General features: G+C 46.5%; 1 protein-coding gene across 7 annotated transcripts in view; it reads right to left on the bottom strand.

Annotated features, from left to right (window-relative positions):
* The window catches only part of Erg (ETS transcription factor ERG), a 223,881-nt gene that overhangs the window by 15,390 nt on the left and 192,169 nt on the right, over positions 1-16,322 (bottom strand). For 5 of the 7 annotated variants that reach the window (XM_052158552.1, XM_052158553.1, XM_052158554.1 and 2 more), the window contains 4 exons: positions 14,792-14,943; positions 4,262-4,465; positions 3,492-3,572; positions 1,684-1,755 (listed from right to left, as the gene is read on the bottom strand). In XM_052158552.1, coding sequence (XP_052014512.1) covers positions 1,684-1,755; positions 3,492-3,572; positions 4,262-4,465; positions 14,792-14,943 — 509 coding nt within the window. The remainder of the gene's footprint in view (positions 1-1,683; positions 1,756-3,491; positions 3,573-4,261; positions 4,466-14,791; positions 14,944-16,322) is intronic. The other 2 variants (XM_052158551.1, XM_052158555.1) reach the window with 1 other exon arrangement.

The following is a 16,322-nucleotide window of genomic DNA, read 5'->3' as shown; positions in this document are numbered from 1 at the left end:
CTTGTCCCGTCTAGCCAACCTGTTTACCAAAGTGGCTCTCACACCCAGGCCTTGAAACTCAGCCAACAGCATCCCCGAGGTGGCTTTAAACAAACACAATTTTTAAATTGAACTAATTAATCTCAAAGGCCACATGTTCCGCGTGCGGGGAGCTTACATTTATTTTTTAGTTCTGGGTAGAAGCTCTTTTTAAAATGCTCCCAAATCATTCATGCCCATTCATAGGCTCCCCTGTGTGGCACAAGACACACGTGTAGGTGGCATGTTCAGAAAGCCCTGGAGCCAGGGAAAGGAGGGTGCCTCTGCTCCTCATTCTTAGTGCTCCTGGTGGTACGCTGTTCGGAGTTTAGGGCACACACTGGGTCTGGTCCATTACTTTACCGAGCTCTAACATGACGGGGACTTACAGGACTTTGGGCAATTTCTCATGGCTTCTGGGAACAAAGGAGCAAGCTTTCTCAGATCAGAGATCACTAGCCAGACATCACTGTGGTGGCTTTGAGCAGGGGTGAGGTGACCCTGTGGCTACCATTCGGCCAGCTCCCATCCCTACTGTAACTTCCTCCCTTGGGACCAGAGCATCTAGATTCGTGCAGGCTGGCCATGCAGGAGCCACAGAACGGAAGTCATGCATGCTGGACTAAGGTAGGAGTCTGGGAAATCCAGTGTACTTCCTGGAGCTGTGACCCCAGTGTTCAGGCCACTATGAGGAGGTCTGATTTACAGGGCAGTCATGGCCCCACGAGGGGTGGCATGTCAGGGTGATATATACCCACTTCACAGTGTCCTCTCCCTGGAAAACACTGATTTCTCCTCTGGGATCTTGCCAATCTCACAGAGGCTGCCTGGCTGTGCTCATGTGAGTCTGACTCCATCCACACCCAGGCCTCTGGATTCTAGGCAGGGCCTCCATTGCCAGCTCCTATGGCTTCCTACGAAACACTGACAAGTCCCAGGCTGTCTCTGGCGCCAAGTTAACACTACTGAATTATCTCCTAGAACTCTGTGCTAAGCCTTCCTACCACTCACTTCGGCTCCCCCAAGTCAGACCCAGATGAGGCGCTCGACCAACCCACAAGCCTCACGGAATGTGCAAGCTTTCTGAAGACAGACGCCGTCTGGAGACTGATTCAGCTTTCCACTCCCAGGGACCAACTCTGTGCTTGGCATTAGATCAATGTTTACTTTTGCGTGAATGATATGTAAATTAATTACCTAATTCAATCATTGGAAAAGACATAAAGTATGACACTGATGTAAACGTTAGACGCCAGATGCTTCTCCTCTGAAAAAGACGGCTTCTCATGTAGTGACGAGAACCGGTCATTAGCAGATTTGGGAATTGCTTTCTCACCTCCAAAAGGACAGATTGCACATCAGTCCTCCCATTAACTGAGGGTGCAAGGGATTCCTATCCTAGGCATTGGCTCAAACACTCAAAACTACTACTTAAGACCCTGATTTCTTTCTGATTCCACAGCTTAGCTCCTCTGCTGTGGTTTCTGAATTCAGCATCTCTGAATCTCAGGTGCCCTTCGACGGGGCCAGGGAAAAGACTGGCTATAATGCACTGCTTTTCAGGTCCAGAACATGCCCCTGGGGTCATGGGCTGGAGTCCTGGGTCTAAAAGGGGGGCATCTGGGAGTTTCTCAATGAAGCAATCACACAGGGGTGTAAGCGTACCTGGCCTAGTTGTAATTCTTTGCGTAGCTTCGGGATATACTGAAGTATTTGGGAAAATAAAAGCTGCACCCCCTGCAGACAAAAGGAAAGACAAAGCGTGAAGGTCCTTGGTGGTGACTTTCAACCTGAGTAACAGCACCTCGCCCTGTGATGTTGGGGGGTGGGGAGGGCTTGAAACTTCAGTGGAGCTAGAGGAACAGGAACCCGCTCAGACAGGAGTACATCTCCCTCATGCTCAGAATAGAATGCTGCGTTTATTTATTAATTCTTTAAGGGCTTCTTGACAGAGCCCCACCTGTGTCCCACTGGCAATCTTAGCTTATTAAAAATTATCTGTGGCACAGGTATTTATTTATTGTCAATCATATACGATTCACAAAGTGTTTTAACATATCTTGGAAAGAAGTATACATACTTTTTCTAAGACTACATGGAATGTATTCAAAACCAATCTACTTTTCCACTCAAATACACGGTTCTCTGTATTTTCTTAAATCAATGGTCATCTCCCCAGATGAGGAGATTTCCCCTTTGACATTCAGTCCTTTAGAAATTTATCATTCTTGCCCTTTGATTGCCTCTATATTTAGCTATAATAAAAATCAATGAATTCTGAACTTTTGTGGAATTTTTAGTCATTGTTAAAGAATTTCTAAATGTGTATAATGTAAGATTCTGTGCGGCTCTGGGGTGTTTCCTGAGATGGGATGACTCTACCAACTTCTTTGCTAATTTTGGCCACAAGAACATTAGCATATTCATTTGTGTGATATAGGAGCTTAGAAGACCTCACAGCATGTTAAAAAAAAAAAAAAAAAAAAAGCACAATCGTTTTGAATACTGAAGACCAGGGCAAACCAGCTACTTATTACAAATAAGTAGACAGAGACTCAATTCATAAGATGTTGGACATTTTAAAGTAAAAGGAGAATGACTGGTAAGCTGCTGTCTTGCTCAGTCAGGGAGAGCGGTGATTGGGCTCCCTTGCTGGCAAGGGACAAGAGGTTTCCCAGCTCTTGTTGCTTTCTTGCTAGCTGGGGACTGGTAGGGCATGGTAGGAAGTGGTCCTTGGCTAATCCAGTGGGTGATCAGCAAGTGGCCATGCCTCCACCAGTGACACCATCAGGACAGGAGGTAGATTTGTACTTGGAACATGCGTACCACATTTATACACAGAGAACCCCAAATACAGGTAGAGACAGAGGGGAGGTAAATCAGGACCAAGTGCCTCGTCAAGCCCTGCGAGGGTCGGGCATGCGACAGACACAAGAGCAGATAGAGCCTGTAGTTAGAGACAGGAAGGCAGGTGCTGGATCAGGGACCAGTTGTATATTCTCCAAAACGGCAGAAGAGTTTCCCTCAGGTGTGCCTAAAGTGTGAAATATTCCTGTCACTGCCATTGCAAACACACAAACATGTGCAGAAGATAAAACCAAGGCAAATCTGACCCAAAGCTGTCTGAAATACCAAGGAGTCCTAGAAAACACTATTTTAGGAAGGAAAATGGAGAACAGGTCTATGGGGCCCTTTATACCAGGGAGCTTTGGTCTCCATAGGCAATGACAGTGGTGCATTGGGGCATGCTTGGGGGATCAGAAGAGCACTACACTTGTGCAGTTGGTTAAAAAACAACAATAAACTATTTCACGGCCTTCGGGGTTCTGGTGGAAATAAGGGGAAGTGCTCAGATGCCCAATGGCTTCACTCCTGCATAATATTCTAACCTCTAACCTTTGAGTTTCACTTAAAGCATGCACCTGTAGAGTGTTTCCTACGCGTGTCATGGGGTCAGAAGGGGCTGGCATTACCTGTGTTTCTAGCATGCATTAACCGTGGAGAGTTTTGTAAGGCCTTATCAACGTCATCGGAAGTCAAATGTGGCAGGGGAGCTGCAAAACAGAACACAGAGCAAGCAGCACTGAGATGAAGAGACGGAACATGAGCTTCCTAAAAAAGATACGGAATTAAGAGGAAAATGTATACACCTCCCACCCTAGCACGGGGGCTGCTGGAACTGTCTGAACCCTGCCCGCCGTACAGGTTAATACCTTAAACACTGAATAAGATGACCTCATACAGGAGAACACGTGTATGGGTGCCAGGCAACAACACCAAGGGAAATACTCCACCCACGTGCCCTTGGGATCCTTTCAGACCATGCTCAGAGTTGTCAGAATTAAATTATGCAGCAATCCATCAGGGTCATGCTGCTGCTGACCAATGCACTCTCCACAGAAGACGAAAAACTTCTGTGGTCAGGTTGGATGGGAGAGGGGCTTCATACCACTTAGTGGAAGGTTAACCAAGCACATTCCCAACAAGAAGGAGCCTTTTCTACATTCCAGTTTGGGACATCCTGGAAACTAGTGAATGTGGCCACTTCTCTGTCACGTTTTATTTTCCTGATCTTAGGAACATAGGAGGGGGCTGCTGCCCTGTCCCTAGGGGAGACTGCTTTGTTCATCGACATTGTGAAGTTCCATTGTGCGGTCCTCGCAGGTCAGACAAGAGGATGCTGGAGCACCCTGTCTGAACCCACTGAGGTCAGGTCTGCAGCCATGGCGACAGCCGCGCTTACTCTCTCTGAGGTAGTGGAGATGCGAGAGAAGAATGTCGGCATTGTAGCTCGGAGTGAGCCTCTGGAAGTCATCTTTTGTCATCTTGCACAGCTCCTTCCCGTCAATATTCTGAAATAATAAGACGTCCACGTCTAGAAGGCCGTATTCTTTCACTGCCCACTCCAGCCACTGCCGCACATGGTCTGTGCTCCACAAAGTAGGATCTAAAAGGGAAGGAAGAAAGACTCCATCAACTCCCAAAGGCAAATCTGATGGCAGCACAGTCAGTCTCAGCACAGCCCCCACCCCTGCCCCCTCTCCAGATTGCAGGAGCCTGAGGCCAAGCTGAGCAAGTCACAGCAAGGAAACAGTATCCTGGACAGGGACCCAAAAGAGCCAGGCCCACAGATCCCCGTCACCCAGGAGAGTCTGGGCTGTCTCAACTGTAGCTCAGTTTCCAGTAGAGATCTGGGTTTTCGTTTGTTTTTGTTTGTTTGTTTGTTTTCCTCCCAGCTGTTTTTCCACTTTTATTTATTCATTTAAAAAATGTACAAAATTAAAAGTCATCCCTTGAACATTTACTGGTTCATTTATATAAAAGAAAGTTATAAAACATCAAGAGACTACTCATCGACCCGTCCCATGGACAAGCACCAATCCCCAACACTATTGATGATACTCTGTTATGCTTGCACACAGGAACATGCTGTCCTCTGAGAGGCTCTACCCAGCAGCTGACTCAGACAGATGCAGACACCCACAACCAAGCAGTGGATAGAGCTTGGGGACTCTTATGGAAGAGCTGGGGGGAAGGATTGTGGGCCCTGAAGGGAATAGGAACTCCACAGGAACACTATCAGAGTCAACTAACCTGGATCTTTGGGGCTCTCAGGGTCTGAACCACCAAGCTAAGAACATTTGTGGGCTGGACCTAGGCCTCCTCACACATAGGTAGCATATGTGCGGCTTTGGTCTTTATATGGGCCCTGAACAACTAGAGTGAAGGTTATCCCAAAAGCTATTTCCTATATGTGGATATGCATTTTTAGCTGGGCTGCCTTGTCTCAGTGGTAAAGGAAGTGCCCAGCCTTGCAGAGACTTGAAGTGCCAGGGTGTGTAGTGGGGGGCAGATAGGGAGGAGAAGGGGGAGGGGTGTATTGGGGGGATCAGGAGGAGGCAGTGAGTAGGATGTAAAGTGAGTAAGTAAAAAATAAAATTAAATAATAAATACAAGAATAAAAGAGAGTGATCATTATAGATTACACAAAGAATACAAATAGGGCTGAGGAGATGGCTCAGTCTGTAAAGTGTCTGCTTTGTAAGCATGAAGACCTGAGTTAAAGTTGCAGTGGAAAACCTGTGAAAGCCCAGAGTTGGGAAAGCAGAGGAAGACAGAGCCCTGGGACTCACTGGTGAGTCAGTCTGATCTATTTAATGAGTTCTAGAAGTCCTCTGGTCTCCACGTGCATACCCAAATATGCACACACACAGACACTCAAGAACAACATAATGACCATCCTTGCACTAACTACTAACCAGGGAATTTGAAAGAAAGTATATCTGACTCAGGCCTACCTCTTATAGCTAATCTGGCTAAAAGGGAACCATCAGCGGGCTTTCTCAAAGAAAGAAGGGATGGAAATGGAGGCCGCATATGAAGAAGGGGCATACAGATGGGCCACAAAGATGAGGGGTAGAGATGGAGGAGACAGATGAACATGGCAGATAAAGATGGCAAATGGAGATGAGGTAAGGAGATGGTGGATATAGATGATTGATGGAGATGGAGGATGGAGATGGAGGACGGAGATGGAGGATGGAGACGGTGGATGGAGATGGGAGATGGCAGATGGAGTCACATGGAAGGGAACAGTAAGCAACTTGGTAAGGAGGTCACACTTTGCAGTGTGGAATTTCAGCATCATTAGGAATTTCTGAGGCACTGAAGGGTGTCTTTAATTACACCAAACACAGAGAGCTCACTGATGAAAGGGTAAGACTCTCTTGGGAGCCAGAGCAATGCATGTTTGGACTCTGACTCTCCTCTGACTGGGTGTAAATGTTACCTTCTCTGGAATTAGCCTTATTTTCCTACGGCTAATTAAATGAATGGCTGGAGAGTTGAAAAGTTAGTGAGATAGTGTGAAAGTGCTTAGCCAACAGTAACAACTGGAGAGAAGGAACAGCCTGCCCGCACCAGGGGTTTGCACGGTCAACTCTGCTAAGATGAAAAATCCACTTAATTTCCAGGGCTGCCTCTTCCTTTGTACACAAAAGCTTGATTTATCTCTTATTTTAAGAGCTTTTCAGAGGTGCTTCTGGTGAACAAAACATGAGCCAATGGAGATAAGATGCTGTGTGCTTGGCCTCCTCCTGGAAAGTAGAACTGTTTTGGAAATAGCCGTGACATTATGGTTCCAAGGACAGCAAAAGAGGAAGGAGCCACACCAAGAGAGGGAGTTGAGACGCTCCACTCCTTGAAGTCCAAATGTTTATGACCTCTACTGCAGCCAACTGGATATTAAAACATCTAAGCACACCATCATATAGAGCTCCCTGGTTATGTTATTCTTATGCCAGTGTGTGGGAGAGGCACGTGTGAGAAAGGCAAGGGAGAGTCATAAAGACTCTGCTGTGCCTGCTGAGATGACTCAATGGGTAAAGACGTCGGCTGCCAAGCCTGACAACTTCAGCTTGATTCCCAGGACCCACTCAGTTCTGGGAGAGAAAGGGCACCTTTAAGTCGCCTTCTGACCTTCAGGCACTAGCTCTGGAGAGCCCCCCTTCTGCTAAGCAATACAGGAATTAACATAAAAAGGAAGACCCTTATTCTAGTTCCCTGGAACGAGATTCTGATCCGGTTGAGTTCATCAGCAGCCAGAAAAGTATTAGATATTGCCTGAAATTAGGTAAAGGGGTACTGTGTTGTCAATAACAGACTATACTATCACAAAACAGCCCCTTCAATGGGCATAAACTTCAATTGAATAAGATCAGACATGATCTGAATCAATGAAAAATTATCAATGACTGTCCCTTCCCAACAGAATGGCTATCTTGGCTATGAAAAATGTGAAATATACAATAAAATCAAATGTACTCCCTAGGCCGTATCTAAGGTCTAGTGTAAGAGTTTTGTTCACAAAACCAGGCCTGGGGTAAGTCAGCCAATCTGTATCTAACACTAGGCTAGGAAATTAGGACTAAACACCTGGCGTCCTGGTATGGGCAGATCCTGTTTACAAAGCAGATACAAGGGATGGTGGGAACTTCAGAACTGTTCAATGCCATAAACTGAATTTGGGCCCCCAAGAGAAGGACTTTTTTCAAGCTGTTTCTGAAACTTTCAAATTTCTAATTGATGGTTTGTGGTTTATTTTAATCCTCAGATTAAAATACCAGAGAGGAAGGACTACTATAACATTGATTTTTAACATGCTGGTTTGCTAGTCTTTGTGATGGCAGAGACCATGGCAATATTTGTAAATGTGACTTTGGGTGCTTAAAAGTATATATTACCTGTTACATGCAGAGTTATACAATATAAATATATTTAATACCAATATATAATATACATATATGTATATAATATATATATATATATAATTTTGCCAGTGACCTATCAATTACTGAGAAAGGTAAATCAATCTCACTCACTAATATCTATCTGTCAATTTCCCTCCCTTGTTGGATATTTATTTTTTTGAGGCTGTTACTAGGTAAATATAAATTTATCATTCTTATGCCTTTTATATGAATTTAATATTAATTAACAAACCTACATCATCCTCCCAATGGCTTTCTATCTGAAATCTTACTTGTCTATATTTCATTTTTAATTTTTTCCAGATTTTTATTAACTTTTAATTAAAATGTGTCATTCCAGCTGTTTACTGACAATTATTTTAGTGTGTGTGTGTGTGTGTGTGTGTGCGCGCGTGCGCATGTGTAAAGTATTTTTATATACACGTAAGGGCTTTGAGTGAGTTAGGATCTAATTTCATTCATTTTCTCATAACTGTTTTATATGTACTGGTATCTACTCAGTATGCCATGCACTGTGTGTGTGCGCGGTGCTAACAGAGACCAGAAGAGGGCATTGCTGCCCTAGAATTAGAGCTCCATGCAGTTGTGGACTGCCAGGTGGTGCTGGGAATAGAGGTCAGGTCTTCTCCAAAAGCAGCCAATGTGCTTAACTGCTGTGAGCCATTGTTTCCTCCCAAGATTGATTAGTTTCCTTTTTACTTTCATCCCCTCTTCCTGCTTTGGCCATTTGAATGCTATTCCTCTTTATTTCTTCTTATTGTTTAAGATAAATTTTAAGTTTTATCTTCAGAATCCTCTTTTCCCCAAGTAACAGGAGACTGTAGAAAGCTTCCTTTCCAATCCATTCTCTTACAGGGTAACACAGCCTTGTCACCTTGCCCCTACTCCCTACCTAGGAGGCTATGATGGCTGTTGACACAATCGTCAATCACCTGGAAAGAGACTGTGTTGGGCTGGCCTGTGGGTGTATTGATGGGAGCTTATATCAATTATGTTGATGGACATGGGGAGTCCTAGCCCCACCCCCCACCCCCGCAGGTGGCACCATTCCCTAGGCACAGGTTCCTGACCTGTTTACAAGTGGAGAAATAGTGCTGTGCATAAACAAGCAAGCAAGCAAACATGCTGCACCCGTGCATTTCTCTCTGCTCCTGACTGTGGCAGTGATGTGACAACCATGCCAAGTTCCTGCCACTGTGGCCACACCAAGGTGGAAAACTGTAACCTGGAATCGTGATAGGAAATAAAGCCTCTCTTCTTTAAGTTGCTTTTTGCAGCAACCGTGAACGGAGCCTCCACTTGTTACTTTGTAGCCGTTTCTCTTTAGATGTAAAGAGATGGAAACTTAGCCAACTTTTGGTTAAGCCCAGACCCCCTTTCCCCTGTAGTGAAGGAAGGTTAGCAATAGACTCAACACTTTTGCTTGAATATTTTCACCCTCAACTTATATAATAAATTAGACTCGTTCTGTAGCTTCCCAGGATTCTCTTCTTCACCTAGAGCTCGGCCAGGGCCACTGCAGAGCCTCGTGGTAATTGAGCAGACCCAACTATGCTATCTCCTAGCTTTTCTGGGGTGTTTTAACTGGTGTCAGATGGAATTAAGAGTTAGCAGAGGAGTCACAGAGCACTGGGTTAGAATTCTGGCTTCCCGCAACAGTTGATGGAATATCTTGGGCAACTCTTGGCATTACCAGTCTTCTCAGTAGAATGAGAACTGTCAATGTTTCCTGCAGTGTATCTTGGCCAGGACACATTTCCCCCAAACACTGTGTGCTAGTGCCCCGATCATGTGTAAGCAGCAGATGTTAGCTGTCATCATTTGATTTTGTAAAACTTCAGTCTTACATATAACCCCACATGATTTCCTCAACCACCGTCCAGCCATAGGTCCACAGATAAGATGAACCCTGAATTCAGGGTTTCAGTTCTCTTGTCTGATGGTTGGCACAGCAGGAGTCCAACACAAGCATACAGAAACATGATGTGATGGGCGAGGTCACCAGCAGTACTTGGTAGGGTGACAAAGCAAGATGAAGGACTGGTTATAGTTTTTAAACTGTGGGTTCTTTGCAGGTTGGGGCACTGGCTCCAGCCCTACTCAGCTGTGCAGCTGACTCTGGGGCAGTGTCTTTATCTTTCTGAATAGTTATTTTCCCGTGTTTAAAGGCAGCTGTTGAACTGAGATTTTCAATCATTCTGCAACTCCCATGATCCTCTGATTCCTGCTATGAAGTGACAATTATTATCGGCACCATGTGCTCTCCACACAATTTGCAATCTACACATACACAGCCTCATCAATAACAAATGCTGGTATGATAAAAATGTGCCATCCAGCTAACAAAGCCTGGAATGGGGAGTTCTAGTCCTGGCCCTCTGTTCGTTTTCCAGTCCAGCTCAGCAATATCATGTTCAGCGAGGCTTCTATCAGTCCTCTGCTGCTCTGAGAACTACAAGCCTGTCCTGTGCAGCCACCAGAGTCCCCAGTGTTTGTTGGTGTCTTCTCTGGGTTGACTCTAGTGTAACTCAGTCTTTCCACAATGTGTCAGAAAACTCAGGCTGTTGCAATGCTCAGCCACAATGGCCACAAGGAGGTCCGAGGATACTACTTTTAGGATCCTGTGCTGAGATAAACATTACCTCTTCTCTAAAACAACTTTAATTGTTTGCCCCCCCACCACCACCCCCCTGTTACACTTCTTATCTCGACTACCAGAAAGCTCAAAGCCACAGTAGGGGCTTGGCAACAGCGTCTCGAGGGAGCCGGCCACGGGAATGGCTTCACTCTTTCCTCATATCCTTTAAGTCCTCTCTGTGTATTTTTAACTGCACTCAATCTGAATTTTGATTGGTCAGTAGTTTGGGTCACAAATCAGCAGCATCTTGTTCCCATTTCAAAATCAAATGTTTCTGTCTCTACTCGGGAATACAGAGTAACACGTAAGTGTGGTGAGAAACCAGCGGTCAGGTGCCATAAGTAAAGGGATTAATCTGCTAGGTAATTTGGCATGTAGACGGGAACAGTGCAAAGAGGGCTTGAAGGAGGGGTGGTTTGTTGGCAAAGAAAGGAAGAAGGGTGCATACAGCTGCCCAGACAGCTCAGGTGCAGGTGTGCACAGGCAGGGTGTGCACAGCAGCATGCGGAGCCCAGGGAATGGCTGCGGAAGGAGGAGGAGGCCAGGGAAAGGCTGAGGAAGACGGACGAAGCTGAGGGAGATGGAGGAGGCTGAGGAAAATGGTGGAGTCTTGAAAGGCATCTCCACAGCTATGAGACTCTTTCTTTCTGTCTGTCTGTCTGTCTTTATGTTGACTCCCTTTGCTCAGGAATTCCAAAGCATCTGTCAGTCCTAAGTTCGAGCTCTTGTCCGTTTTCCTAGCACACCTCTATAGCACAGGGGTGGGTCTTACTGACCTCAGTGCTCTTTGGCTGTCTCCTAAGAGAGTGTCATATGCATAAAGGATACTCAGTGAACACTTCCTGGGTGACCCAGCATGAAGAAAAGACTGGTTGAGAAACAACTCAAGGGCTTTCCATGTCGGCCATGGAAAATTGGAGGCTGAGAAGAAAGAATTCAGTCTCATGGGAACCTCTTTTCTCAGGGATGAAACACAGGAAACGCTTAAAATGTGCAGAACAAGGGAAGATCACTCATGTGGTCACTCAGTCACTGAGATGCTGATATCAAAGGGTTTGAGCCGATTGAAAATCTTTCAAAAATATTATCAAGTGCTAAAACCAGAGGACCTGTTGTATTTGGTCATCAGTTTGCAACTTTTCGAAATGATGGAGAACGTGTGTGCTTTCCTTGGTGGCAGTCCATGAGCATATCTGAGTATATGCCACCAAAACTTAAATAGCTGCAGACTCAGAGAGGCGCAGCCAGCACACAGAGGATCCACACTGTCCTTGACGGCAGATGCTTGGGAGACACAATGGATGCTGACACTGTGAACATCGGTGTCATGTGTACTGGGAATCCACCGTTTCTACACTCCGAGCTGTGCCCACAGCCTTGGCAATCAGACATCTGAGTCCAACCTACTAGGTTTGGGCTGTTGTTAGGAGCCCAGAATAGGAGACACAGCTAGTTTTGGGCTCAGTGCCATCTGTCACCATGGAAATCTGAGCTGACACCAAATGAGGCTGAGGAATAGTCTTTTCCCAGAGTGCACACATGATCATTATGGGTTTTAGGCAATACATCACCTGTGCTAGTCAGCATTTTGTTATAAAGAGGGCTTCTTTTTGATGATTTTGATATTGCAAATTTTTTCCAAGATGGTTTAAAATTGGTGAGGTTACACTAGGGTTCTTTCTAGAGGAGAGAGTTTGTTACTGACAGTATCTCAATTTATACTGAACTGACTGATATACTATCTCACAGAAAGCAGAGGAATGAACACATATTTATATGCACATATGATGCATACCACACACAGGTCTCCCTTTATGTGTGCACACAGAGGATGCACACCACACGCCAGTCTCCCTCTCTGTTGAACACTTCCTTTTGTCTACACACCCAATCCTCTAAGGTTAAGGCTATCCCACTTTTGTGTACATACAATGTTTCTTAAATTCATGTGGTCACAGGAAGCAGTGTAAATACATCCAATTATGGAATCTGCACCCATAAGAACATGCCTATGATTGATTACTCTGAATATTTTGGGGTCTTCCTAGCTGCTGAGTTAACTGAAGATGGTAGGTGTCGAAGTCAAAGTTAATGGAATAATTTTTCCAAATTAACAGTAGTAAGTCCAAAGGTTCTATGTAGGCACAGAGTTACCAGGTGCTCCATCTTGACCCCGCACTCCCCTCTCTCCTTCTCTCCCTCTCTCTCCATCTCTCTCCCTCTCTCTTGTTTCTCTCAGACATAGAGGTCAGTATGTAGTGATAGAAAGAGCAACTGAGGCCTCTGTTTCACATTCTTGGGTACCAGGCAGGCACCACATCTAACCAACAGGAGTCCCAGGAACCAATCAGACTCGGGTCTGAAGATTTCGATGTGCGTAGAATGTTCCTCACCTCAAAGGAGCCTGGGTAAGGAACGTGGGTAACCTGCGCTGCTACTGAAGGGATGGATACAGGCGCTGCTGACCACCTGGGGTCCTTCCATCCCATGGCTGTGCTGGATGGCCTTTGAAATGTGTGTATGCGTGTATGTGCACATGCATGTGTGTGTGTACATACATGCATATGCATGTTCATCCGTCTGAACACACACCTGGACCTTGACCAATAACTGCAAAACTCACAACTTGCCAAATCATCCACAGCTCCCTCTTTTACCAATACCGTTAACTGAATAACTGCCTGCCCTGGCGTGAAGCAACCAGCCCAAGAGGTACAGCTGAAAGAAAGCTTCCTTCAGAATGAAGAAACAGCCCTCTAGCCAATGCCAGCTGGAGTCCATCTGCAGACGCATCCTTTGGCCTGTCCAACCAGCACGGTGCATAAGACCTGCTGGCACCCTGACTAGACTAGACAGATTCTTTGCCTCAATTTCCTGTGGAAAGACTCAAGTTTGACCTCACTTAAGAAGACTGGGATGGTATCAAAGCACCCTGATGATATTTCAGGAATACTGGATGGCCCAAAGCAGCACTGCGCATCATGGTCCTACAAAGCAGTGGTACATGACTCTACAAGGAGAAGATGGGTGGGTCAACAGGCTCTGCTTAGCTTGGTCCTCTATCCTACATGACTAAATTTTCTTTGCCTCGGGTGAAGAAATGAGGTTTTTCAGGAGGAAGGCAATGGCACGGGGGTGGGGTAGGGGGTCGGGTGAGGGGCTAGGGTCAGCTTCTCTTTGGCTTCCACTTCCTCCAGTTTGTATGCAGCCTGCAGTGGCACAGGTCAGCTGGGGTCACCTCCACCCAGAGGGAACGCTGAGGCACAGTGGAAAGCAAGGTAGCCTCAGAGTACAAGGTTCAGCAGCTGTGAGTAAAACCGAATAGGTCGTCTGAGTATATGCTATCCGCCTTCCATTACATATCTAGGGCAGTTTGGGCCTGTTGGTGTATGGGACTGTCATTGTTGTGTCCTCTGAAGTTTTGCTGTATGTGGCAAAAGAAGGCACGTTCCTAAAGAAGGGTCCCAGTGCCCCAATGTCATCCAGCCATCTTCTCGGCCTATTGAAAGTCTTGTAGTGACATCCCTGAAGGGATCCCATCTGGTGACACATCTGACAGACCTGTATTTTGCCAGTCTCTACACACTGAACTTCCTGTTTAGAAGTGACAGAGCCTGAGATGACATCATACCATGGGGTGTGGAGGATTGATCCTGCTATTACTCATTACAAAGATGAGTTTATCTAGAGCAGGGAGCAGTGGAGCTTACCAAAGCTTTGCTATGTGTAACTTTGATCACTCTGACAGAAAGTGTGCCCAGTGGCTGGACCTGCTTTATCCTACCCGCCCTGGTTAGCACACAGAGAGTGCTGAGGTGGGCCGGACAGAGCGTTTGGCCTTTATGTTGTGTGCCTTACCTGAGCATTTGGTGCCTGCGTTACAGTGAGAGGAAGATGGAGTGGAAGAAAAAGCAATGGGGCAGAGCAATGAGGTAGATGGGAGCTGAGTGATGTGGGTGGAGCAGAGAGCAGCTCCACACCAGAATCCCTGACGGAGATTCATAAAGGACAGCGGTGGAATGCTGGGTATACCGTCCCTGACGGAGATTCATAAAGGGCAGCGATGGAATGCTGGGTATACCGTCCCTGACGGAGATTCATAAAGGACAGCGGTGGAATGCTGGGTATACTGTCCCTGACGGAGATTCATAAAGGACAGCGGTGGAATGCTGGGTATACCGTCCCTGATGGAGATTCATAAAGGGCAGCGATGGAATGCTGGGTATACTGTCCCTGACGGAGATTCATAAAGGACAGCGGTGGAATGCTGGGTATACTGTCCCTGACGGAGATTCATAAAGGACAGGGGTGGTCTGTCTCTCCTGGGAAGCATGGTTAACCAGAGCAAAATTTCAAGACCTCTGACCTGCAGGGACGATCACTCTGCGTTCATTTGTGGTCATATTGGGGGGCGGCATGTGCTTCTCCTCCATGTAGCTGCCATAGCTCATCCCCACAGTATCAGGGCTGCCCACCATCTTCCCGCCTTTGCTCACACTGCATTCATCAGGTGAGTTCCTGTAGGAGAAAAAGACAATTCCGTCTGTTAGTCCGGTACCAAAGAATAAGACTCAGTGGTCTGTGATATACAGGTCCAATGACAGGCAGCATGGGAAAGTCATGCTCCATAGGCATGACAAAGTCAGAATGCTGTGGTACCCCGAATTCACATGTTGAAGCAATAAGCCCCACATATTGGTATAAAGGGATAATCAGATTCAGCTCAGGCTATGAGGGTAGAGACAACAATGGCAGGAAGATGGAGAACTGGGGAGCTGGTCCAGTGAGCAAATACTTATGCAAACACAAAGACCTGAGTTTGATTCTCAGAATCTACTGCAAGACCAGTTTGATGGTGTGTGCACCTGGGAAGACCAGTCTGATAGTGTGTGCACCTGGGAAGACCAGTTTGATGGTGTGTGCACCTGGGAAGACCAGTCTGATAGTGTGTGCACCCATCCTCCTAGCACTGCCAAGATGCTTTAGCCCATCAGCTAGCTCTGTGGTTCAGTAGGAGACCTCACCTTAAAAAATAAGGTGGAAAGTGATTGAGAAATACAGCAAACACTGACCTCTGGTCTCCACAGACACATCATGAATGAGTTGTGTACCTGACACACACACACACACACACACACACACACACACACGCACGCACGCACGCACGCGCCCACATGTACACATGGATAAGACACACAAATAGGAAGAGGAAGAGAGCACCCCCCCCCCTTGCTTCACTCCCTCCATATGAGCATGTAGCCACCTCCAAAAAAGAGAAAACGCCCCAGCAGATCAGCCGGCATGGAGCTGCCTGGCATCCTGTCCTTGGATGTCCCATCTTCAGAACCATGAGCAACATGGGCCTGGTGTTTCAGCCCAGCAGCCTGCACTGCAGCTGAGACCAAGCTTAGGAGAAACACTAAGTGGGAAGCCAAGCTGCTGTCTGGCTTCTGTTTTACCCGTCAATTCCTTCTGAAATGGTCATATCCAGACTCCTGTGACAGATGTCTGTGAACACTCGCAGGGAACAGAGACCTGGTGTTCGTTCCTGCGGGGTGACAGTAAACAGAGCTAGCAGCAGACACTAGGACCCACGCAGCTCAGTGATGCTTCGGGGAGTGATGCTGCTTTTGAGACCCCAGCAAAGTCCCCTGTGGGATTCCTATTCCTGTGCCAAACATGGGATCTAGAGCTGAGGGGGCACAGTCAGAAAGGCAGAGAAGGTGGGGAGCTGAGGCAAGAGAGTCAAAGGCAAGAGAGGCAGCTTACGAGTATAGACAAGCGACCTGAGTGAACCAAGACAGGGACCTGAAAATGGCAGTGTGTATGGCATGAACTGCCCCCACTGACCCGGGGAACAGGCCACTGGAACCTTTAGTAAGGCGGTCACTGAATGT

The sequence above is a fragment of the Apodemus sylvaticus genome, chromosome 15, assembly GCF_947179515.1.
Source record: "Apodemus sylvaticus chromosome 15, mApoSyl1.1, whole genome shotgun sequence".
NCBI lineage: Eukaryota > Metazoa > Chordata > Mammalia > Rodentia > Muridae > Apodemus > Apodemus sylvaticus.
This window is presented reverse-complemented; position numbering and strand designations above follow the sequence as displayed.